Genomic DNA, 26065 nt, shown 5'->3' on the forward strand with positions numbered 1-26065 from the left:
GAGATTTAATAGCAGGTGGTGTTTTGAGTCATGGTTACAAAAATGGAACTATTGAAAACCAGTATCCATGCAAGTCAGCAGCTGTGGGTTATGTGTTTGGAACAATCTCTTCATTTTGAAGATCTACCTCATACCTGAGACAGTGTCTCTGGGGACTGATCTCATTTGGGCATTAGGTCTGCTTGGTTCTGAGTCAGCATTCAGATCCCACTGCTGGGTCACAAGGCAGGGAAAGATAGATTAGTATCTGCAGAAACTGCTGGACTTCCACTGGGTGTACACTGCAAGTCAGTTGAACTCAAGGGCAGTTTTGCTCTCTGTAAATTAACAGTTGGCTTCTCATCTTTGTTGTGGTTTTTAAATGGTTAACAGAGGTGCTGTGCCATTTGGCAATTTATTTTTATTGTGAGCTCTATCCTTTCAGCTAAAGAAGCCTGTGGAATTAATATGCAAAATGTTAGAAGTCAGAAGAAAAAAACTACTGCTGGTGGTCTTGATAAGGTTATTAACTTCTCCCAGACTGGCTGGTCTCACATGTCTGTGTTCTGAGTGTTTGTCAGAATTCCCTGGCAGTAGTTGAGTGATGCATCCTGTGAGCTGCATGCTCTGCTGCAGGAGGGATCAGGTTTTCCTGTGGGTGCATGAACACACAAAATGAGTTCTCAGTCCCCTCCCTAGCTTGGAGGGCTTTTGGGAGACTTGAGGCATCATGTTGGAGTTGGGGAGTAGGCCAAGAAGAATTTTGGAAAATAAGTAGATGAGACATTGGACACAGATTGTGTCAGAATAGCTTAAATCTGAGCTGTCAATATTCATTCTTCTAAAATCTGTGTTTGTGACCTGATAAAGCCTGATTTCTTGCATGAAATCTCTCAATAGATTAAGGCAAGAAATACATGCCTTCTGTGCTTTTAGTGCTAAAGCAGTTTTTCATGCATTTGTGAGGGTAGACCTTGTGTTTTAAAATGCCATTTCACAGGCTTTGAAGTCTTTCCTTTTCTGTCCCCCAATGAGTTATTGCTGTTCTGTGCAGCTCACCCGAGGTGCCCCCCAGAGTGGAAGTGAAATGGGAAACAAAGGCTTGTCCCTGTGTAATGAAGGAGTGGGATGATGTTCTATAATATTTGATGTTTCTGATGTATTTTTATGAAGAACCAGGGAGTCCTTATATCTCAAAAGAGAAGTACTGGAGTTCAGAGCATGAGAATTTTACCATGAAATGATTGGAACTTCTTTTCAGAAATATAAATGACTCAAAGTATTTGCATAACTAATTTTTCCAACTGAAAGCTAGGTAATAAGGCCATAGAAACCTGGTAGTATTTCATTCATGCTCTGAAATGAACCTCCTGTGCAAAGGGTAGGACAGAGGTTTGATGGAAAACTCAGTACAAACAGGTAACTACATGATGGGATGTGAATTTAAGATGTGTGAGAAGCCTTATGCCCAGTTCTTAACTGAGATGTGAGACTTTGTACCTGCTACAATATGAAAGTTACTATTTTCATACCTTACATTCAGTTCTTTATTTCCCACTAACTGCAGCTGCTTCTGCCTGACTTCAAGGCTTTCCTTTAGTACAGAGGGAAGATGCTACGTCAAAAAGAAGAAATTACTGAGGTGCTTTAGGGCTGAGACAGAGGTGGAACACCTTACTTGCTCATCTCCATAGTAATAAGTGAAATCCCACAAGTTCCTTGTGCACTGTCTCTTCTGTGGAGAGAGCCACTGAAAATAGACATCTATATATCCACATGAAACTCAAATGTTTAGTACTTGTCTGTGGTCCGTTGTTTCATGGGTTCCTTCCTAGTGGAGGAGTCTACACTGCATAGACTTCCCAATAAAGTTGATATTCAAGTTTGAAGAAAGCTGGTAATTCAAATTCCAAGCAGTAGTGATCCCAGTTGTGTAAGTGAATAATGACTTACTGATAATGTTACTGTTATGATTAATGTTAAGGCTGTTTCATTTCTCAGAACTATTGTCAGAAAGTTGCTGCATGCAGATTTTTCTGTGCCGTAGACCTGTCTCTCCTCTGAGGAGAAGGTGGCTCTTGTTTTCAGGGTGCACGGTGACGTTTGTGTTTGTTCACAGGAGGTCATTCCAATCACCTGATTGTTATGTAAACAGCATTTCCTGAATGGAAAATGTTAGTGTTTAAAGTGGTACATTGTTGAAGACTCCATAAAAACTCAGTTTGCTTCATGTTCTGCTGGCCTTGGTTGAAATCAGCTTGAAAACCTTTGGGACTCCAAGCCTGATGGTTCATTGTAGATGCTCCCTAGGATGTGAAGGGTCCATGTATGATAATAAAGAAAAGATGCCTTCTAATACAAGTGTTTGTAGAGGCTTTTCTCAGAAATAAATCCATTTCTGCTGACAACTAAAGCTGTTGGAAAAAAGTACAAAATAAATCTCATGGGAGGTTTTGCCTGGGGCTTTTTTTTTAGTGTACTTATTTTCTCTAATTTTCTTAAATGTGCTTGCTGATATTGACTATATGAAATCTTCTCAGGTAGGCTCTGTACAGTGGATTAAGGATATTTTGCTTTTTAGTCTGTGATTTAAGTTTTTGCTTAGTAATAATGATTGCTAAAAATCTCTCACTGCTTCGTGACAAAGGATGCTGATTCAAGATGTTCCTAACTTGCTGTAACTTAGCTAATTTGTGTCAGCTTTCACTTTTTGGTATGGTGGCACTCCAGGTTCTGGTTCGGTGTTACTTTTTTTCTTTGGGAAGTAGTAAATTTGTGGTGTTTTCTGTTGCTAACTTCTTCTAGTGAATCCTCAAATGGGTTTTTTGAATGAGTATCCATGAACTGTACATGTATTTTTTAGATTCCTCATGGGAACAGCTGAAGAAGATTGAGGGAGACAATGCTGAGGGAATTCCAAGACTTCATTTTAAATAAAGCTTTTTGACTTTTTTTTATAGGCTTCCTGTTTGGAATGTCTTTTGTAAAGACACTCTCTCATCGGTGGTGCAGTATGCTTCAGGTGATGCTTGTGCCCTGGCCAGTGAGGATGAAAATGTGCAGGAAAAGGTATGCTGGATACATCATGCTAATTACTCAGTCTGACTAAATACTAAATTGTAAATTAAGATTCTTCATAGGATCTTATTGGCCAGAATATTTAATGTACTCAGTTGTTCTTTGAGCTGTGAGATCTTCCCAAGTTTTTATTCTCCTTCATTTCTTGCAGTTGTGCAACAATTCATGTGGATAGTTTGGGGCAAGAGAAGGAATGAATAGTAAAACAACTGATGGGTTGGTTTTTTTTTTTTCTTTTTTTAAATTTGTGGGCCAGATGTTAGAAATGGGGATCAGGGGAAGTGTGTGGCTCTGTAGAGCCACACTTGGAGATGATGGGCTGGGTAAGTCTAGGCCACGTCATGCCACTTCCATCTGTGTTGTATTAAAAATTGTGTACAGATGATTGTTATCCTAAAGAGAAGATTTAAGATTAATTGGTTCAAGTCAGTATTTATCACTTTGCATTCCTTCTGTTCAATAAAAATTAAGAAGGCTAAAATGTGTTTCTGAAAGGCATAATGAATAAGCTGTGGTCCCTTTCATTTTTACTTAGCACTTTAGGTTAATCGAGTGTAATGGTGGTCCCACCCTGATGGCAAGTTTGCATCTTGCATTGCATAGTGAGTTCCCAAGCTGTTGAGTCAGAAAATCATGGTAATTTCATTCATTTATTTATTTACCCAGGTACAGAATCAGTCCTATTCTAAATGAGGATAATATTGATATGTTGGTTTTCCTGTTTCCTCCAGCAATCTGTAGTAGTGTTAATCACAGTCCTCATTCCGAAAAAGTTTTTATATGCCACAGTAAACTTAGAAAATGTGTGTGAAACATTCTAGCTGGCTCAAGTGGAGAGCTGCCTGACCATAAAAAATCCCTTTAAATATTGTAGGTTTCTTAAGCATTGCACCAACTAGGGTAGCTCTATTTTTTGCTAGCTTGTGCAGCCAAATAGCATTCCTGTTCTTCTGGCTGCCTAAAAAAAAGTTCTGCTTGAATTTAATGTCTGATGCAATAATACTGGTAAGATGAAGTAAGCTTTGAGACTGGGAAGCCACTGGTAAATGATTTCCTACTCTGCAACATTCTTCCTTTCATTCTGTTAATGTGGATGCATAGGTAAGCAGATTTCTGAACTTAAACCCAAAGATGTGAAAACTAATGTTAGGCTGTTGTTTTCACCCTAAAGAAAATCTCATGGGTGGATGAGAAATCTTAAGTAAGTGTCTGTTACTCCTAATTAGGCTGCTGGAGCTGTCCTGCTCCAGAGAAGCTGTTCTGCAGCCCTTGATCAGTTTGCCTTAGATCAGTTGTCTCTTCAGCCATTGATGGTATTTTATCTTAGGGGCTGGGATGTCAGCTCATAGTATTTGGGGGGAAATACTGCTCAGTTGTCTCTAGGGTTTATCAGCTCAGATTTGTAGCTCCTGCACTTCACTGGATACTTAATTCTTTCAAATTAATATCATGTAGTGTTGCATAGCACAGCAGCCCATTTTGGGTCTGAACACTGGTACATGCCAGTGGCCACAGGATTTTAGATAGCCCTTAGAAAAGAAAACAAAGTGGGTATAAATTTCTACTACATTTCTTGTGTATTTTAAGTATTGCTCAAAACCAGCTTGCATATTTTGCAGTCGTAACTTTAAAAAGTTTGCAGGGCAAGTGTAAATTCTGCTACTTTGTCTGGTGGGTTTAAAACTTTTTTCTCCTCAGGTGTTGATACTTTTTATTTTGTGAATTCACTGTACTTGATGGTGAATGTTTAGCTGTAGAAGAAAAGGTTTCTTTAAGAGGTTCTGATAGATTTGTGTAATTACTGTAGTTCTGATAAGACTGCTACAACTGAAATGTGCCACGTGTTATTTTTCTAATGGTTGTCTGATGCAATTTAGAATTTTCTTTTTCTCCTCTTTTGGGCAGCAGGGAGATAGGGGAGGGCTTGTTGATATAGGAAATCATAGTAGAATGGGGAACTCTCTTTAGCAAACAATTGGAACGATATAAGGCAATGCTAAAATGGTCTTTTCAGGGAAGATTTAACAGAATCGTTTTAACTTGCTGTAGTCTTTGTGCAGTTGAGGTTTTAAACACGGGTGGGCAGTGGTTCTGAAGATGACTGTAGCTTAGTTCCTTGATGTTTTGCTGGTGAGAGATGTGCTGTTGTTCAGTGTGTCCCAGAGGCAGCTGCTCTGGTGAGCAGGGAAGGCTGTGGCTGCAGCCTGACTGTTTTACCTGCAATCTCCCAGGGGGAAGAGGCTGCTCCCAGCCCGGAGCCTGAGCCTGCAGACTCCAGCACACGGACTTACTCTATGGAAGAGCTGCTCAATGACTTGACAAAATCTGACCAGGTAAGGCTTTTGTTTCATTCACTGTCTTCACACAGTCTTCTTGAAATGCTTCTTGAATTTCAGTCTTTCATTTTGGTTATCTAAAGTTCATAGTAACCATCTCTCACATTTCACCTGTACACCGTATTGCTGTCAGACTCATGTTTCCAGTAAGAGAGAGAATGTGTGAGCTAACAGACCTTGCACTTCCTATGTGCATAAATAATGAGTAATTTAGTATTTGGAAGTACTGACTAAAAATTTCCCAAGATAAATTAAAATTGGATATTGTAGGTATGGTTGTTTATTTATAAATAAAACAAAAAGTTGTTTTTCTGAGGTCTTTTATGTAGATTAGGCTTGGTGATTATGGCAGTCCATTTTAGCTTTGCTCCCTCATGGCTTCTATCACTTTCATTTCCTTAGTTAAAACGGAAAAAGGGCTGTATCTCAGCTCTGTGCCATTGATACTGTTAAGTCAGTGCTTGGTGTTAAATGTTAGAAACCAACTGTTAAAGATTATTTATTTGATTACATATTTTTTTTTTCCTAGATTACATCATACATAGGACATACTTCAAAATATTTATATCATGGTTTGGGTGTTTAAATCTGTTAAAACTTCCTGACCCCTTCATGTTTAGTAAGATGACTTACAGTAATGTAGCTGTTGACAAGAGAGTTTTGTACAATATTTCCTTTTGCTGCAGGAGTTCATCTGACCTGTTTCAGTGGTTATACATGCTCTTTCAGATTTACAAAGCCTTATTTTGAGTGTGCTTATGACAACTGAAGACCTAGAGTAAATAATTCTCAAGACTACTAAACACTCAGGAGTGAATAATGATGTATCTCTTTGTTCACTTACAGCATGGAATAGGCTTTAAATAATTTTGAACCTCCTGTGGAGTGATGAAATTAAAAGCCTTCTCTAAAATTTAGGATAAAAACAGTAAATTTGATTGTAATGTCACATGCAAATAGAGCTGTTTCTTTTGGTTGCTGCAATATTCAAGTCTCTATAGGACTGCATCGTTGAGGAAGCTGTTGCACAGGCCTGCTCCAGCTGATATTTTTACATGATGATTGCAGACCACAGAAGAGTATTTCAGCTATCCCAGAGCAGCACAGAATGCCACCTAGGTGTAGGAAGAAACAAAATTAATTTCTGACAGAAATCCAAACTGTTAGAACTCCACAGTAGATGTTATTGTGTGAATGCTTTTCTAACTTAGGTGTTGAAAAATGTTTATTCACCTGGACTGTTTTTACAGACAACAGAAATAAGTGAAACAAGCCAGCCTGAAGTTGTGAGTCCATCTTCAGGAGATGTAAATGAAGCTTCCTCCAGCATAGTCCCAAGCACTGAAAACACTTCCAGTTCACCTACCTCAGAGATACCTCCAGTCTCACAGCCTGAGTAAGCTCTTGCAGTTTTGTTCTTTTGGTCTTTGAGAGAATATCACTTACTGTGCTCTTGTTAAGGTGTACAGGAGGGATAAGATAGGATTGCTCCCCACTGTTGTTTTGCTGGTTTATGGTGTCAGTGCTCATGGAGTGTGCCACCATTTCCTCTGTGTGGATGAACAGTTGTGCAGTTGCATGAAGTGGAATACTATTGCCATGATCAGTTTCTAAGCCTCTGCTTTGAAAAAAGCCACCATGCTTAGCTAATCTGTACTATAAAAGCCCTCAGGGCTTTACCATTAGGATTTCTGCCCTTCACAAATGTGCTTTCACATGTGTGTCAACAAGCATTGAGGCTGCTTCAGCAATGGCCTCTGCTTTCAGTTAAGGAACTCTGCAGAATTTTATCTTGGGATAAAAACAGAGTCTCAAGTTCTGATAAGAGACTTTTGACAAAATAGCAAATTCTTATATAAATGCAGTCAATGCAGATTAATTCTTAGTAGTGTATTGCAGAGCTGCCTCTGCTGTAGGCAGCTTTCTGGAGTCCATGTACTTCCTTTTGTTTCCCTTTTCTTGTGGGATGTTCTCAAATGTGAACTGCAATATGGAAATTCTTTGGGCTTTTGGATGTGTGCTAAGGGAAACAATGTTGTTCTGACTGCTGATGAAGTGTATTGTTGGCTAAAAATTGAACAGACTGAAAATGAAGTAGACTTGTCTTTGGTATTTTGGGTTTTTTAAGATTTCAGTTTTTCTGCTTTGCCAAATTTAATTTCTTTACCATAGAAAAGATACGGACATTTTGTTTGCTGGCTGATCTTGCCTAGTCTTCCAGGATTAACAGTTAAACACATTTTGGTACTTCATCAGTGTCTTTAAGTGGAAGCCTTCCAAAATTTGTGGTTTTCATAAGGCAAAACTGGAATCTATCTTCAGCCTGTTCTTTTTATAGCTTTTTTGACTACTCTGCTGATTTATTTGTGTAATGTGCTGTGAGCTCTACTGCTGTCAGGTCCTAGAAGGAGACAGGATGTTATTTTCTTTGAAGCATTCAGCTTGGTGTCTGGTAATTGTTGGAAATTGTCTGGCTGTCACAGTTGGGGAATACTGGCGTGGTGAACTCTGAAGAACTTGAGCTGTGAAACAAATGAAAATAGAAACTTGGTTTGGAGCACCTGATGGATGAGTTCATGCTGGGCAGTGGTCTTGTGACACCAGTGCCATTTACAGGGAGAAGGGGCAGACCTGGTGTAGCAGAGAAGCTAAGAAAATAATGTTTATCCATTATCAAACTGCACTTCAGCTCTCAGTAGTCATAGGTGGTCTCTTACTGAATAGATTAATACCCAAACTGGCTCTGGTCCAGCTCCATACGTAAACAAGATCTTTAAAAATACAAAGTTGCATTTGTTATCTTCAGACATTTTTAACCTTTTTGCTGGTTTAGATGCTCATTCATGACAGCGTAACAAAGTCCAGCTCTCTCAGGTATTACTGATTTAATATTTCAGCAGAGCCTTTTAGTCAAAATATTTTGAAAGGAATCTTATCCAAAGCAAGTTGTACTTTTTAGAACAGCACTGAGTGTAACTTTTCTACCTAAGTCTAATCTGAGGAAAAATTACTGAAAAATAATCTGGGCTCTTTCTGTCTGGAAGTAAGGAATGTGCTGTGCAAAGTGAGCTTAATAATGCATTTAAAAAATTAGGGCACATCCAGGTACTCAAAGGAGAGGGAGCACTACAGCTTTTAGACTCACATTCTGCCAAAATTAGTTACTTGAGGTCAGTCAGGTACACCCTGAGAATAAGGAATTTTTAAGTTCATTCTTATCTCATATTTTATTCAGTTGATAATTATTCATATTGTCACCTACCCACTGAAATGGAGACTGTGGAGCTTTTCAGTTTTGTGTAGTGGTCAGCTTTATTTAGTCAGTAAAGAGTTGCAGGCACAGCCAAGCACTGTGCATCTCAGATGGAGGCATTTTGGGGCATAGAGGGTAAATATTCTCTGTTTATAGCTAATAAATTATTGTATTCATGATGTTTGTTAGATTTTGCTACATAGCAAAAAGTCTTGGAATACCTAGGGATTTTTTGTTTTATACCACAGGAAATTTATCATATGAAAGCTACTAAAATTGTCTCCCTGGGTTGGTAGCAGCTGCTTCTGTTGATAATTGTAGCAGTCAGGGAACCAAAAAGATCCCCTTTTAAGTTGCTGATGTGCTGTTTGTGTTTTGGCAGCTCTGTCATGATACTGGATTAACCTAGTTTGCTGCTTCCATTAAAGAAAGCTTATGTGGAAATTTAGAAGGCAGAGTAAAGCTTTCCTTAGATCTGGCTGTAGGCTGGATCAGCACAGAAATCATCCCTGTGCTGGAGAGGAGAGTCAGAAGTTAGCACCTGAAAGTTATTACTCTTTGTCCATCTTCTTCTCCCCACCCATTCCATCACTCCTGAAGAGCAGAGGGGGAGGCATTCTGTTGGCTTCATGCCTCAGGATTTGTCTGAGGTGTGCTCAGCATTTCTGGGAGAGAGAAGGTGAAGTAGTGGGCAGATGAGCTGGTTTGGGCTGTTGGTACAGCTTGGATAATGGTCTGCTGGGTTACCTGATTTTTATTACACCAGCAAAAAAGAAATACATTAGTAGAAAGGAGGTATGGCTGGTTCTGCTCTTCTCCCCCCCTATTCTCCTCTAGTTTTAGCCAAGTTCTCTTCTGACTGCTGCCTCTTGACTTGGGAACATGAGGAGCTTTTAGTGAGGGAACTCGGTCTCTTGTTTGCTTCCTTTGTTGAAAGGGAAAAGAAAACTGCTGGCAGTCAGGTAACTATGAAGCTGTTGTTAGCTTGTAGTGATGCTGGGAAGAATTATGTACTGCAGTTTTTGATAAGCCATCTATGAAGGTGTTGTTAGCTCATAGTGATGCTGGGAAGAATTATGAATTGCAGTGTTTGGTATGATGTTAGATGAGAAGCCTGTTTTGAGTTTGTTTCTGGGACAAACAGACTGGAAAAGGAAATTCTGTTCTTTCATGGGTATGGCTGAGAATGCACTTCCACAAGTACAGCATGCTTCATTCTTCTTTTCTTAATTATTTCTGTGAGAATGTTTCTTTATTAAAACTTTCACTTTTCTTTGTGGTTGATTGTCAGGGTTCCTTGTATTATCAGAAGGCTAAAAAAGCATGTTGTTTGTTTCCCTTCAGTGCAATAGAGAATTCCCGTGCTGATATCCCTGTAGTCAGCTCTAGTGAAGCTGAGCAGTCAGAACCTGACTGTGATATTGGTGGGACACTTGAGGCTGATCCTCAGAGTGAGCCTTCCTCTTTTGTCAGTCCACCAGAGAGGTGAGTATCCAAGCAGGTTGTGTGTGACTCTGATACTTCAAAGGGAGTTGTTTTCTTCTGTGCTGGCTTTGCAACAAACATTTGCATGTGCTTGCTTATCTACATACTTGTGTGTGTGTCATATTGCATGTGGCTGGCTGTGTCACAGATCATAATACTCTCTACACTTCCAGCCTTGCAGGCCAACATATAGAGAACATATCATCTTCACATGGCAAGGGAAAGAAGACTAAGTCTGAGTTTGAGTCCAAAGTTTCAGCAGCTGAAAAGGGGGCAGATGAGCAAAAATCTGCTCTTAATGCTTCAGAGAACTTAAAAAGGGAGGTAAGTTGGTATCCCCTCTGTACACACAGGAGTAATGCCCTTTCTTTGGTTATTACCACTGGTAAAATATGTGTGTGCTTTTATTCTGTCCCAGAAGTATCACTTGGCCCCTGTTACAGTGGGATGTGTAGCTGGCCAGGCCTTCTGTGCTTAACTGTATGACTTTTTTCATCCTCTGGTTGTGAGGTACTTCCTAAATAATGTGGTTTTTTGATAAGACTCTTTTTATAATCAGAATGACCAAGGCCATGGCAATATCATTTTTTGCTGTTTGAGGATCATGCTTAAACTGTCACTTGGCAATTACCTCTAAAATATTGTTTAAAAAATAACCTATACACTTGCAATGTCTACCAGAAAATGTTCACTCATCTGGTGGTGTGCCGAGTATGTTTGTACAGAGGAAAGTGAAGACTTGAAAATGAAAAATGTACAGTTTAGCTGACAGGGTTTTTGCTTTGTCAGGCAAGTCCAAAACATTATTTCTGAGATACTTAAAAATGGTTTAATCATTCTGCTGTTTTTGACATGTTCAGAAATTCCAGAGAACATCTGGAATTTTGTCATGACAAGCACTGGTGTTTGAAGATTTTTGCTACAGGGAAAGCTTTCTTCATTAGCAAGAGGAAAAGCAAAAATTGGGAAGAAAATGCAGGTGTTGGAAAAAAGGCTTACATTTTATTTAAAATGTATTAGCTTAGCCACAAAAATTGCCAGTATTTCAGTGAAATAATCTGTAATTCTGAGAGAAAATAATCACATGTTTTTTCTGGCTTATAATCTTGCTTACATTGGCTCTAAGTTGTTAACATGGGTGCAAATGATGTGTCTGCCCTTGATTTGATCAGAGCATGCTTTGTTTTTTCAAGTTCATCTTTGTTTTCATTGTTGGTCCTGAAAAATATTCACAATCAGTGGGTCTTTCTTTTGCAGAAAGACTTTAAGAAGACAGGAGAAATTGACCCTACATCAGTAATAACTCCAAAGGACCCTGGAGATATTCCAACATTTGATGAATGGAAGAAGAAAGTCATGGAAGTGGAGAAAGAAAAGAGTAAGTTCAGGATTCATTAGTTTGGTCTAAATACAGAGCACTGTCATCTCTTGCTAGAGCTGAATGGCAGGACTGTCTCCATTTGGAATGCAGCCTGGAGCTTCATTTTTCTGCTAGAACTGCGTAATTAATAGCCTTCATTATAAAAGCAGTGAGCAGAAGTGCCCTGACAGTGCAAATACTCTTGTTTGTGTGGTTTGCTGTAGTAGCAATATTTTCTTGTTCCTAGGTCAGTCAATGCACCCTTCTGCTGTTGGTGGGCAGCATTCCACTAAAAAGGTCCAGAAAAACAGGAATAACTACGCCTCTGTAGAGTGTGGTGCCAAAATTTTGGCAGCAAATCCAGAGGCAAAGGTAAGCATTTATTAGTTATTAGTCTTCAGCTTTTAGTATACTGTTATACAACAAAATACACTTAAAACTGAGCACTGGTTTATGAAGTTATTTTGTGTATGGATTTATTGGGATTTTGATTTATAAAAATAGGACATAAACAGTGATTAGTGCTTTTTAAAAGAGGGATTGCTATAGAACTTGATGTCTTTTTTAAATGGGAGCAGAGTCTACTTCCTACAGAAAGTGAACGACTGAACAGAGTTATATTAAAGAGCTCACCACAGTAAATAATCCATGATTGCCCCAAAGTATGGCCTAAGTGTCATGGATAATTGTTTTGCTCAGAGTGTTGTTGATAGTAGTCTACAAACCTAATTTCAAACTGAGTGTTGGAAAGAGGGCAAAAATCCTTGATGCTGTTGGTATCTACCATACAATTTAAAATACAAATTCTTTTCTTTCTACAGAGCACTTCAGCTATTTTGATGGAAAACATGGACCTTTATATGCTCAATCCTTGCAGTACTAAAATCTGGTAAGTTCCTGAGGTTCACATTTGTGGTAGGAGTGATTACAGTGTTCCATTGCTGTGGGACTGACTTGACCTTGATGTATTGCTCCTTGGAATGGGTGTGTGAGGAACTCTGACAGAATTACTATAAGATGTATTATTATATCTTCCATAGAAATCTAGCTCTTGTATTGAGAAGTAATATTAAGGTGATATTTTTATTTATCTTAATATATCACTTTTTTGCATAATTATAATAAGAATATAGTTATAATAATAATTAATATATAATAATAAGTTTTGCATAATTATCTTATGGCAGATAAAGCACTTGAGCATTCAAATAAAGATTCTTAGTTTCTTTCCCTGACTGTCAAATAATTGTAAGACATGTGAACAGAATTTACCATACATTAATTGGTGCTTCAGGTGTGAATTAAATTGTTTGCTGTCCTTAGTTTTTAGTTCTGTGACTTGATGCCTTGAAGTACAAGATGGATGAAGCTCTTGTAGCTGCAGGTGCTACCTAGAGTTATTAAAGTAGATGTTCAGAAAAACACCTAGATCTAGGGATTCTTATGGTAGAGCATTTTTGTAGTGTCCTCCTTACAGCCAGTGGAGGATGTGATAATGAGGGGAAGCACTGAAGATTGTAACTGCAGAAGAAAAAGTCTTTCCTTAAAAAAATATTTTTTGTTTTTAAGGTTTGTTGTTGAGCTCTGTGAACCAGTGCAAGTAAAGCAGTTTGACATTGCAAATCATGAATTATTCTCTTCCACTCCTAAAGACTTTCTGGTGTCAATTAGTGACAGGTATGTTACCTAAACTTATCCTTTTGAATGAAAAAATGAAATAATTATTAGATGCAAGGCTTTATGACGCATGATCTCTGTGTGCTTGTTATTATGCAAAGTGTAATTTAATGTGAAGTCACATAGTTTTTCTTTGTGTATATTGTCAGTTGCTAGCAGTTTTTTTTTCCTTTGCCACCTTGAAAATTAAAAGGAAAAATTTGTTGAGGAGCAGAATTTACACGGTAGCTGGGTAGTGGGATGCTACTGAGTTTGTGGGCTCTCCCCTTCCTTGCCGTTCAGACCATTTTTACATTGCTTGAGCTGTCTTTAATGCTGAACTATGTCCAAACCCCCACAGATTATTCAAAAAGAAGAGTATAGTACACTATTGAGAAATGGGAAGGGGTTGGGAGTGCTACAGGTTGGCCAGATGGCTGCTTGGAGGGTGGCTTTAGGATGATGTAGGCAGTGCTGTGCCCCCAATGCTTTCTGGAGTGAGCAGATAACCTGCTCTGACTGAGCAGGCATTCAAAGGGCATCAGGAAAACTCCTTTTCTTCTTGGATGCCTAAAGCAGGTGGGGTTAGACTTTGAACATTTGTTCTGTTGTGCAGATCTGGCTCTTCTCTGCTCAGTTTTTACTGCCTGCTTACAGTAATGCAAACCTGCCAGTGTTCTTCACTGTTCATCTGGGGTGACTTCACTCTAGACTGGCTGAATTTCAGTGATTGGATAAGTCTGGGTTTTTGTGCTTCAAGGGCTTCCACATTGCTGTCGTGTGAGGGTCCTGCTGAGGTTTTGGGTTGGGAACATTGCTGCTACCTTGCAGATAGAAAGAACAAAATGTATTTCTGTTCTGGAAGCTCAGGTAAAATATCTGTAAACAGCAAGTTCTTGCATTTCATTACCCAGCTCTGTTGTTTCCTTTCTAGGTATCCAACAAACAAATGGATTAAATTAGGTACTTTCCATGCCAGAGATGAGAGGAATGTCCAGAGCTTTCCTCTGGATGAACAGATGTATGCAAAATACGTGAAGGTAACTCAATACTGCAAAGGCATCCATGCTCCTCAGGGAAGGAAGGGTTGGCTGGGTATCCTCTGTATTACAGCATCCCAAGAAATGTGTTACCAAAGCCTGCCTTACCATTAATTGCCCTTGGTTAATTAGTGACCCCAGCTGGGCTTGTCTGGGTACTAAATCCTTGTCACAGTTGTGACTTTATTACTTTGCTCACTTTGGTAATTGAGAGGATCTTGGGAAGCCCCTTGGGTCCAAGTACATACTTAGCTGATACCTGAATTAAGGAAAATCTAGACAAAGTTCTGTTCTATTTGACTTAACCAACTGTCCCCTGAATGTAAGATGAGAAGAATTTTGACCTATTTTGTTTCTTGGCTGTACCTGCTTTAAATATATATACACATATATCTGTATCTACCTGTTTAGATATATATGTATATATACACACACTGCCCGCTCAGTCTCTGGAGAAGATATCAGAGTATGCCTATTTCTTGAAATTTTTGTACCCTGCTGGGCTTTACAATTTAGTGAATCTGAAAGTGTATGTGGTTGCATCTTGGTTCTCATGAAGAGACTCCAAGTGCAGTTTTCCAATTATTCAACCATAATTCTGACTCAGGCAAATTATTTATGCTCACTGCTACTGGAGCATTGCCATGATACCTCCACCTTCAAAATAGTTTGCATTAAGCTATCTTTACTCAGGAGACTCAAAGGGAAAAAAACTCCATAAATAATGAATGTGGTACTTGAACTTGGATAAAAGCTTCTGTGAAAATACTGGGTTATAGTGAAGGTTTAAGTTCAAATAAAATACAGGCCTTTTAGGTACTTTTCAGTGATGTGTTATCTTCCAATTATGGCATGGCAAAAAAAAAAAATTAGTTTGTGCTCCTTAATTATGCTTTGTGCTTTTATGAAAAAGTAGCTATGAATGATAATTGTCTAACTTCTTTACCTATAAATTCTGCATGAGTCACAGAACAGAGATTTAATGTATTTTTAATTCTGTTTTCTGGCTGAATTAATTAATGCCTTAAGGTAGCTGCCATTGTCACTGAAGTTGCAGAATTCCTGTAGATGCTGCAGCACTTAATCCACTTAATGGTGGATACAGTGCTCTGCCTTGAGTAATACAGCATGGTAAAATTTCCAAAGGTTTGTTCTCATAATGTTTTCACTTCATAGTGCAAAAATTAAGCAAGTTCTGAGTATGTCTGGTCTACAGAATGAGTCCAGAATATTTTCAAAAGATAATTTTTTTGAAGTGGCTTACTGAATTTTTATCAAAAACAGTGGGATTTTTGTGGGATAATTTTTCTTGGTCTCATGTGCAGATTATTCCAGTCCTTCAGTGATACTGTCTACATAGTGGTTTAATAAATACTTACAAATTAATTAAGATTAAATAAATACCAGTATGTAGTCAGGATTGCACTAGAAATACACAGATGTCTGAAGCTTCCAAGTCTGTCATCAGCTGCTCTATTCTTGCAGTTGTGCTTCTGTCAGGTGATGTATTTTCTAGTGAGTTGCAGCAGTACATATAGAGTGCATGCTACGTGGGTTTGTTTTTCCTTTTGAGTCACTTTCTGTAGTCTGTGTTCTTTAAGGGGGAAAAATACACTTAGTACATTTAACACTCTTCAGTATTCCATCTGCAGTCATGCTGCCCTGAAAAATGGAATAACTTTAATTGCTTAATAAAACACTTGTTGCATGTTACCTTCAATCTGCAAGGTACAAGGGCTAAAAGAAATCTTGCTACCCAAGGCAGATGAAGTTGTGTTACAACTTAATCCTTCCCACCTTGTCCTCTTAGGCATTTATAGTATTGAATTAAACCCAGCAGGACTCTGTAGTTGCCTGTGGCATGTGTTCAGCCTTTGTACTGACATCTACTTTTTTTCTTTGTTTTTTCTCCTTTCCTCTCTCTCGCTTCAGATGTTCATCAAGTACATAAAGGTTAGCAACTCTTCTTGTGGAGTGATGGATGCATGGGGCTGGGGGTGTTCTCTGCTGCAGCTCAGCTCTTTAATGCATGGCAAGAATAAATCTGGGCTTTTCTGCCGTGGGCAATCTGCAACTCCCTGGAGTGAACAAAACTTGCAATTTCAAGATTGAATGTTTATGTTAAGTGAACTTTTGGCTCTGTAGGTCTTTGGAGTTTTACTTTAAGTGCCTTTTATTCTTCAGGTGGAGCTGATATCACACTTTGGATCAGAACATTTTTGTCCTTTAAGCCTTATAAGGTAATACTTTGTGTTTTACTTAGTCTTTCTACGCCCTTGCAGTGAGGATTATTCTGCTTTTAGAATAGTTGGGCAACAATTTCAATTTTCAGTTGCAGTTACTTGTAAGTGTTGTGGATTGAAGTAGTTGCCTGGCCTGCCTGCTGTGTAGTGTCTTTCAAGTCTGTTTAAAGAAGCTTTGAATCTTTTTATTTCCTTCTCCAATATGTCAGGAATAGTTTATATTTGCAGGGGGGAGGGGAGGAGGAAACAGGAGCCTTGAGCAGCTTTTAGAGCAGGACATGAGCATTTCAAGGCTGACCAGGCAAAACAGGGAACAAGTGGTGAACTAAAAAGAGCAGGTGTGGGGGGTGCTTTTTGGAAGCTGCTGGGTTGTTTGGCAGCACGGGTGCGTGCAGTCAGTAATGCTTGCAATAGCTGAGTAGAAACACCTGTGACTTTTTAATTCAGAGAACCATCAGCCTCTGTACTGCTCCTAAAAAACAGGTTTTGAACCTGGGAGGTCTCTGGTATTAGAAGTCAAACCATATTTTCAGTTCACAAGACTGCTTTAACACTGGGTTGATTTGATTTAATTTTGGCAGAAGAAGTCAAAGAGAATGTGGCATGCAAAGGGAGGTAGTTCTGAATTGATATTTCTAAAGCAAGTCAAAGGTGAAACTGAAGAGGAGGTGTAAGAGCTCATGAAAAGCCAAAGACAAGGAAGTCTAAAAGGAAGAAAATATTCTTTCCCAAAGAAAAATATTCTTTGGAATTAGAATGAGAAACGGGATCTTGTTTGGGTTCCTTGTAGATACAACTTAGATAAAATAAAGATTCCTGCTGCTTGATCTTGCTTAACAGACTGCAACTACTGTATCTCATTTACTTGTTACATAAAGGTAATACTGCTTATCATTTATGTCACATGATTCCTAATACTAGGTTTTTATTTTAAAACCTTGATCATAGAGTATTTGGTACTAGCATGGTTGAAGAGTATGAAGAAATTGCTGATTCCCAGTATCAGTCTGAACGACAGGAACTGTTTGATGAGGATTATGGTAAGCAAATATTTTGTGCAATTTTAGCCATTCAGACAGCTCTTGTGCTGGTGGTGGTGGCTCATCACTTCCTGCATTTGATGAAAGATCTGACTGTTAAATTTACTTGTTGATAGTGTTTCAGCATTTCTGGGCTTTTTCAACAATCCTTTGAAGTTTTAGACAATGTGATTAAATGTAGCTATGTAGAGGGTTGCTTTAAAATGATAGTAATAAATCTTTGTTTCACTTGGCAGAATAGGTAATTTCTTCATGTGCTGACAGTAGGAAAGGATTACTAAAATAAAGTAGCTCACACAAAACAGTTCTATTCTTAGTGTCCATTTCAGTTTGTAATATCTCACCTCAAGCTTTCTGTAGTCTTATTTCCACACTGTCAAGTTGACATCATTGAAGTAATGTTAAATCTTGAGGTTTATAGAATTCTTTGCCCATGACAGGTGAAATTCTAATAGTCATGAGTTGTTCTTTATACATAGATTATCTACTGGATTATAACACAGGGGAAGAAAAATCTTCAAAAAATCTTCTTGGTTCTGCTACAAGTGAGTATGATTTATTACAAAAAGTTATTCCTGTGCTTAAAACAAAATGCGCTAATTGAAAGTGGAATGGCATTTTGTTGTGCAACATCTACAACTTTTATATTCTGCTGAATCAATTTGTGATTCTTCTTTAGTTTCATAGAATAATTAAAAATTTGGAGTTGGGGGATCATTCTTAATGTTCTAAAAATGAATTTTCAATTTGTAAGGATATCTATTTTGTGGAAACTTGTTTTCTGTACCCAAGGATTCTGAATACTGAAGATTGTGTAAAAGTTGCATAGGGCTGTAAATGGCCAGTACTAAAGTGTTGTAGAACCATAATTATTTGGAAGTTGGAAATCTGTGTTTAATTAGAGTGCTTAACCTACAGGAGGCAATATAAAGATTTCCTTTGTACAACTTTGGAGGGAGAGAAAGATGGAGAATACTATTTCTGAGAAAGCTTTATGTAAATACTGTAATTTATGTTCTTCATAAGGCCTCTGTGTTTATTTTTGAGAGAACTAAAGGTTCTTGACTGTCTCCTCCCACTTTTCCCACTGGAAAACCTCCATGTGTAGGGTTTGTTTGGCTGAGAATCCTGGAATATTCAGTTTTAATGGTATTCTTCACTGCTGAATTATTCAGGATGGTATCGCCTCCACACACCATTTCCTCAGGAGCTCTTGCACTGTACCACTCTCCCTTCTGTCCCAGCTAATGAAGATTTGTTGTTCTAGTGTAGACCTGCACTCACTTAATGCTGTTTGGAGTCAGGCTTTGCTTTCATCCTGTAGTGGATCAGAGCTACAGAAATCTTTCATACTTTTTCCATTAATGTCTCCTGAGAATAAAGTCATGGCTAGGAATATTCAGAGCTTAGAACAGTTTTCAAAAGGGAAATACATACTGGAAAAGGCAGTTTATTTCTACATGTGTGCCTCTCACAGATGAGATAAAGCAGTAAATTCTTCCTGGACACTGCTTATCACTTCTTTGTAACTTCTAAACTTTCTATCTTCAAGCTATCTTGGTGATGCATATTCACATGATCTGTCTGCAAGGGCAGTATTACAAGTTTATATTCACTGCCTGAAAAATGCAGTGACTTTCCATTTAATTTTTTAGACTACTAAAGCCAAGATTAAAAGATTTGAAACACCTGTTGCTGATGGTGCTCAGCTGTCTCTCTAATGCACTGAAACATTGCAGTGACCAGTATTTAGTTCTGGCTGATGGGTTTTTTGTTACTGAGAGTTTCCTCTCTGTCAGAGTGGTCAGTGCTCCTCTTTTGGAAGGAGCAGAGTTTGTGGCATTTGTTCTTTGGTGGTTTTTTTTAATATGCATGTAGGCAGATGTGACAGATTTCCATTTTACATCTTAAATGTAGAATGAGAGAGTCCTCTGAGGAGGAGAGGGAGGGATCTCAGATATTTAATCTCAAAAGGAGCATTCTGCAGTCTTCCACAAGTCTGAAGCTTAGAGTGTGGCTCACTGTTCTCTCTCCTGCCATTCTCCCACATTGTAAAGCTTCTGTACCAACTCTGTATTCTCCCTCATTTTCTAATTTTTTGTAAGAAACTATCCATAGCTCAAATTTCACATATTTTGATTATTATGACTTTTATCATTATACAAACCCAGATTAACCTTAATCAGGAATGCAGCTTCTGACATATTCTGGAGGAAGGGCAGAACCAAAGTTCTGAACACAACTTCCTGGAGCCCAAGGAATTTGTCATTGCTACTAAAATGCCTCTCTAACATGATGACCTTGGCCATGTGACATACACTGCCATATGTTGGTGGGTGGGGGAGAAATGGGCAAAATCAAGCCAGCTTCTGTGTGTTTACAATATAGTGATCTTTACGTGTTCCTCATCTTCTAAATAAGCCTGGCAATTATGTTTGTTGTAAATATGAAGACCAAAGAGTAGCTGTATTTAATTCCTGTGCTGATGCAGAGTAGGATCTCTTGGAATTTACTTCTGTGAATTCAGAGGGGAGGGGAACTGTGCTAATTAACAGATCCTTAAAATAAATCTGTTTAAGCCAGATCTGTGGGTGTTAAGGGTACAAGTTTTCAAATACAGGATTCTATAGCTTATATATTTACCTTTGAAAGAAGCAGCTGCCTCCAGTGTAATAGAATGACCAGATATTATGTCCTTACACTGTGATTCATTTCAAGCAAGTATTGCAAAATAGCAAATTTCTTGGTGCTGCTGATCTCTGGGCCTCTGAGAGTGCCCTTGTTGAGTAGTTGTTGTCTCTTTTAGATGCTATCCTGAGTATGGTGAACATTGCTGCAAATATGCTTGGAGCCAAAACTGAAGAGTCACCTGAAACTGAAGGTACTGTAGTTTTTTAGATTAAAAGCCTTCTGGAAATTTTGCATTTCTTTGTTATGGTTTTTTTTTTTGTTGTTTTTTTTTGTTTGTTTGTTTTTCTTTTTTTATTGGTGAGGAGTTGGATAGTCTATGATGGTTTAAATTACTTTTTTCACCTTTCGTGGCACACCTGATTAGTGTCACAGAACTTAGTGACTGAAAAGTGGAACAAAGATGCTGAATTTGCTAAGAAGAAAACCCATACAAAGATGACATGTGCTTATTCAGCTTTATTTGGAGATCTTTACTCTCTGTCTTACCCAGCTGAAGTTGTAAAGTCCTAACTTGATACTTCTTTCTCAAAGTATTTTGAGACTGTCCTCAACATCATACTCAAAAACTGTCAGTAGCATTTCATTCAGATAACTTTGGATGACATCTGCAATTAATTTTATAAGACAGTTAATCATAATAAACACCACCAATAATAAACCCAAACCTCAGAATTTGTTGGAAACAAAGATGGTTCTTGAATTTCCACGTCACATTTTCCTCCTTCCTGCAGCTGGGAACAAAAGTGTGTCTGAAAATGTCACTGCCACCCCTGCAACTTCAACAGCTGCACCAAGACTGCCTGAACCAACACCTGTTCCTTCACCAGAGTAAGTGATTGCTCTTGGGGTGTTGGTTATGTGCTCCAAGCAGAGACAAACATGGGCCAGTCTGCATCAGGTATGGCATGCAGACTTAAACTAGGGAAAAAACAAGTATTTGGTAAAATCTGTAGTATGGTAGTGGCACTAACCAGAGACATTTAGTGTTCTTGTTACTGTCTATTATAGCCTATTTCCATTACAGTGTGTTTTGTTTTGACACAGAAACTGGTCCATGTTTTGTGGTCTCTTGCAAGGGAGACTAATTGGGAATGTAAACTGTATTGCTGAAACTTCAGTTAAATTGTAGTGACAGACTTCTGGTTTGGAAGCTTATACTTTGGTAGACTTCCCTTAATGAAAGCATGTATGCAAATCTACAGAGTGAGCGCAAGATGAGTTCTTTGTAGATTCTGTTGTTTTTCAGTAATTACAATTGCTGATAATTAGGCTGTTTAAGTCCAAGACCCTGGCTTTTAACATTTAAGACATGACTTGTGCTGTATTTAGTGGCTTTACGGTTTTGTGTCACTCTTGCTGTGAGACTGAGGAAGGTCAGTGGGAATGTTGTGATTCTTGCATTTGAGGATTGGATCAGCAGAGTAAGATGCTTACTGTGTAGAACAAGGATTTGAACTGGTGAATGTTTTCAGCAGTGAGGGCAGGGGCAATATCTAATTGAGAAGGCTTGCTGTTTAAGAGGCAGGGTTTGAAATAATTTGTTTGCCTATTGGGACTGAAAATCACCAGAGAAAATATTACCTTGCAGAATTTCTGTCTCAAAACTGGCCTTTGGTCATTGAACTAAGCTTTACTAATTATCTGAAAGACTATTCTGTCTTCTGGAGCAGGGATGCAAAACTGTTGAATTAACATCTTGTCTTTAACTCTGTTGCAGGCTTGTTACTACAGATATTCCACAGATAGAGAAGGAGCAGTTAAAGGTGGATTTGACTAAAGAAAGCCCAATTGTTCAGCTAGTGCAGGAGTATGAAGAAGATACAAGCCAGTCCACAGTAACTTTGCTGTCCAGTGATGAGCAGGAGGAGGAAGCAGCAGCATGGTTTGAGCTGGAGACAGAGAAGTACTGCTGTGACATGGCAGCAGTGTGCTGCATTTCCACCTTCTCGGAGTACCTGCTGAAGTGGTGCTCAGTTGCAGCAGCCATGCATCGGCAGCACAGTAAAACTGGAGGTGAGGAGAGGCCACCTCACCCTGTGGGCGTGCAGCAGCCACAGCCAGCTCTGACTGAGTCTGCCCAGACAGCAGCAGAGGAGCCCTTGCCTGAGCAACTGGACAGCAAAGCTGAGAAACCCCCTGGGTCTGCTGTTGCAGTTGACTTCAGTGCAGTCCATGAGGAGATCAGTAATGAGACCACAGAGTCCATTGAGCTGGAGCCTAGCCATCCTCAAACTGTGTCTCCGTCCCTCCTCCTAGAAGTTACTTCTGAAGCAAAGCCAGCCCCCACAACAGACATGGTGCTGGAGCCTCCAAAAGAAGACTCGGGCCAGGTGGCACCAAGGGCAACTCTCCAGGTGGATGTCCCAGAGCTCAGCACTGAAATGGAAAAGGCTGAGAGCTCAGTTGTAGAAGAAAGCCCCGAGCCCAGTGTGGCCACCGAGGTAAAGGAGATGAGCACAAGAGACACTTTTGCTACTCCAGTGATTCCAAAGCCTACAGAGACTGTTCTGCAGCCTGAAAGCACAGTGGAGATGGTAGCCAGTGATGCTGTGGAAGGGAAGGAGAGCACTGCAGAAGTGCAGAAACCTGCCGTGCCTCCTGTCGAGCCTCCTGTGCCTGCCGAGACCAAGGAGGAGGAGCAGGCGGCGGAGGAAGCTCTGCTGGCGCTGCCGGTCTCGGGGCCGCAGAGAACGGCCACAGATTTCTACGCTGAGCTGCAGAACTCCACAGAGCTGGGCTATGCCAACGGGAACCTCGTTCATGGATCCAACCAGAAGGAATCTGTCTTCATGCGCCTCAACAACCGCATCAAGGCCCTGGAGGTCAACATGTCCCTCAGCAGCCGCTACCTGGAAGAGCTCAGTCAGAGGTGAGGCTGAGCAGGGCTGGGAAGTACAGGGGAAGTTGGGCAGGGGGTAAATCACAGCTTCAAGCTTTATGGAAAGCTGAGGAAAGGACCCCAGCCTAGGTGGCTGTTAGAGTTACCTGTGAATCAGGGCTTCTTCCCTCTTTGTATTTCAGATAAAATACCATTTGTTTTATTTTGAGGAGTATTGCTGTGGGTTTTTTTAAAGGATAAAGTGTTGTCAGGATGTAGGCACTAATCCTGTCCATAATTCTTTCTACAAAAGGCCACATCCTTCTGTTACTGTTGAACTAAATGTCACAGACTTACAATGCCTTTTTTATTAAATTGTTTCCACTTAAACTACCCTGTTATCTGTAGTAACTCTAGTGGAGAGGGAACCACAACTTTCCTCTGAAAGGTGTCGCTCTCTATTAGTGTTTATCTGAGGTGTTCCTTAGCTGCAGGAGAGTGGGGAAATGTGCCCATTTCAGAGTTGGTTCCAAGGAAGGGGCTCACACTTAAATTTATTGTGCAGAGTTAATTCAGTAAATTGGCACTGAGCTTGAAGGTATTGAAATAGATTTGACCATAACCTTGGGGGCAAAAAAACAAAAGGCACATCTGTTTTATTTGTGAAACTTAAAAGCAGGTACCATTTGATGTCTAAATAAAGCTCTTTAGGCAAAGAGAAGGTTTTTGCTGGCATAGTCATGTTTTCTGAAGACAAGTCTAAGATGAGGAGTTTTGCAAACTACTATTTCAGCTTTAAACACTTTTTGTTTTAGGTACCGAAAACAAATGGAAGAAATGCAGAAGGCTTTCAATAAAACAATAATAAAACTTCAGAACACCTCAAGAATAGCAGAAGAGCAGGTATGATTTCTTTGGAGTATTGAGGCATTTTCCTAGTTAGAAGGACTTGCTTATAATGAAGCCGTGAGAAACCCTCTGGGTCTGTTGTTGCAGTTGACTTTAGTGAAATCTCTGCCACAGAGGTGCAGAAATCCTCTACCAACTGAGCTGTATATTTGCCCTTCTAAAATCATCCATTCCATGCTTCCCTATTTTTGTCCATGATAAGATTTTTAGACATGTTCTCAGTTGTTTCAGAATAAAGCCATTTTCAGCTCTGTTTTCTGCTCTTGTACTTGAAGAAAAGATCAGTTGTCAGCTAAATTTTTTCAATGTCTTTTGTAATGGCTAAAACTCCTTAATGTCTTTGTCAATGAAAAAATTACCCAGGTCAGTTCCAACCCTTATTTCTTGGTTGTAACTGCACTTGAAACAATTTTTTAAACTTGGTTAATTTTTCATATCTGATTTAAAGTATTGATAGACAATTTCCCCACTGCTGAAGAGACTGGGCCTATGGAAAGGCAGAGGGGTACAGTAATGGTTTAGGCGAAATCTGCATTTTAAAATGATGTGCATGTAACAAAACCTTAACTTCATTCTTTAAAATGTGGATTTTCCCTGGTCTGCTATCTTGGCTTTCCTGAGCAGCTGTGAAATAGAGCAGTAACGACTGTGCTAAACATTCACTAAAGCAGCTGTGCACGTGGCATAGCAGACTTGATCCCAAACTGTTTGGAAATTTCTGAAGTGCAGTCTCAGGCCTGGAGTTTCTTCATCCATGAACAGTGAAAAAAATGGCAGCTTTCATATGTTGCCTTTTCTGGGTTGGGTTTGGGGTTTTTTTTGGAAGAGTATCAGTGCTGGTTAGTCTCCCTGGTGTTCTGCTCACCTTCCTTAATTTCCTATAGGATTGAGTCCTGTGAGGGCTCTTCCAGGCAGCAGCTGTTAGCTGGGAAGGGCCATTCCTGGCTGGTCTGGGCTCCTGTCCTTAACAGCTGCCTGTGCATCAGCTGTGTGTGTGTTCTGTGGCCTCCTGACAGTGACTGTGTGGAGCTGCTGCTCACTCTGCCCATGGTGAGGAAGCAGAAGTCTCTCTGATGAAATGCACTTGGCATAGTGTGTAGGAGGTGTTAGTTGACAAACAAAGATGTTACGTGAGCAGTGTTGGAGGGAATGCTGGGCAGGTGTGTGGCTGCAGAGTGCCTTGCAGTGTCAGAGAGAATGCTGGCTCTGTACCCTGAGTGCATGTGGCAGTGGGAGCCTGGCCACTGACTGCATGCCCATGACTGTTCCTCACAGGATCAGCGTCAGACAGAGGCAATCCAGCTCCTACAAGCACAGCTCACCAACATGACCCAGCTGGCTTCCAATCTGTCTGCGACCGTGGCAGAACTCAAACGTGAGGTAATCACAGTCCACAGGAAATAGATGCATGAGTCTGGCTATCCCATCTCTATTTGAAGAGAACAGTCTTCAAATTGAGTTTTAAATTGTCTGCAGTGTTGCTTTCAGCTTACTCTGTCTGAAACTTCTAGCTGCAAATTTGAGTAACATGAGCTGTCTTGTGCACAGCAAAATTGGTCATAGATACTGCAGCCTTTCTAGCCTGCATGACTGTAATCTGAGCCAAGGCACCCTTCTCCTTTCCCTACTGGCTATTGTCATTTTTAGAGATCAGGGAAATCTTGGCAACAATATTAGGAACATTTTCTCTCCAATGTTTATGTTCAGCCTGCCTGACATTTCAAGCAGTACCGTAAACATGATCTTTTATATTTTGTGCATGTTGCCAAAGACCTCCCTTGAGCTAACATTTGGTGAGACTCCTCCTTTGATGCCTGGCTGGCTGAGCTCCTGTTGGAGTGCTGTGGTCAGTGAAACCATGTTGAATCAAGTGATTATAATGGTATTTTGTGAAGTAGTGCAGTGTCAGCTGATAAAAAGTACAGGTTAGTTTTGCCATAGTGTTGCATCCATGTCAGCTGGGAACCAGAGAAGTTACTTTCTGAGCCTGGTTTCTTAGGGGAAGTGTATTGCTTTCAGGGAGGTTGGGATGCTCTTTGCAGGGGTTGGCAGCTTCTGTAGGGGAATCCTGTCCTGTTAGCAGCAAGTGGGATTCAGCCTTCACTCCTGAATGCTGCCCAGCCATTAGACTGCATCAAACCTCTGAAAAATTACTGAAATATAAACAGGTGCTTAGT

At 39.7% G+C, this 26065-nt stretch overlaps 1 protein-coding gene across 1 annotated transcript in view; it reads left to right on the forward strand.

Moving 5' to 3' along the window:
• The window catches only part of SUCO (SUN domain containing ossification factor), a 38216-nt gene that overhangs the window by 8077 nt on the left and 4074 nt on the right, over positions 1-26065 (forward strand). The window contains exons 2-20 of the mRNA XM_021545843.4: positions 2940-3048; positions 5289-5390; positions 6644-6789; positions 9991-10131; positions 10305-10455; positions 11389-11509; positions 11739-11863; positions 12313-12380; positions 13061-13168; positions 14082-14187; positions 16120-16140; positions 16372-16427; positions 17379-17470; positions 17950-18015; positions 20277-20351; positions 20893-20989; positions 21879-23030; positions 23795-23882; positions 25164-25268. Coding sequence (XP_021401518.3) covers positions 2940-3048; positions 5289-5390; positions 6644-6789; positions 9991-10131; positions 10305-10455; positions 11389-11509; positions 11739-11863; positions 12313-12380; positions 13061-13168; positions 14082-14187; positions 16120-16140; positions 16372-16427; positions 17379-17470; positions 17950-18015; positions 20277-20351; positions 20893-20989; positions 21879-23030; positions 23795-23882; positions 25164-25268 — 2929 coding nt within the window. The remainder of the gene's footprint in view (positions 1-2939; positions 3049-5288; positions 5391-6643; positions 6790-9990; positions 10132-10304; positions 10456-11388; positions 11510-11738; positions 11864-12312; positions 12381-13060; positions 13169-14081; positions 14188-16119; positions 16141-16371; positions 16428-17378; positions 17471-17949; positions 18016-20276; positions 20352-20892; positions 20990-21878; positions 23031-23794; positions 23883-25163; positions 25269-26065) is intronic.

Source organism: Lonchura striata, chromosome 8, assembly GCF_050655825.1.
Source record: "Lonchura striata isolate lonStrDom1 chromosome 8, ASM5065582v1, whole genome shotgun sequence".
Classification (NCBI taxonomy): Eukaryota; Metazoa; Chordata; class Aves; order Passeriformes; family Estrildidae; genus Lonchura; species Lonchura striata.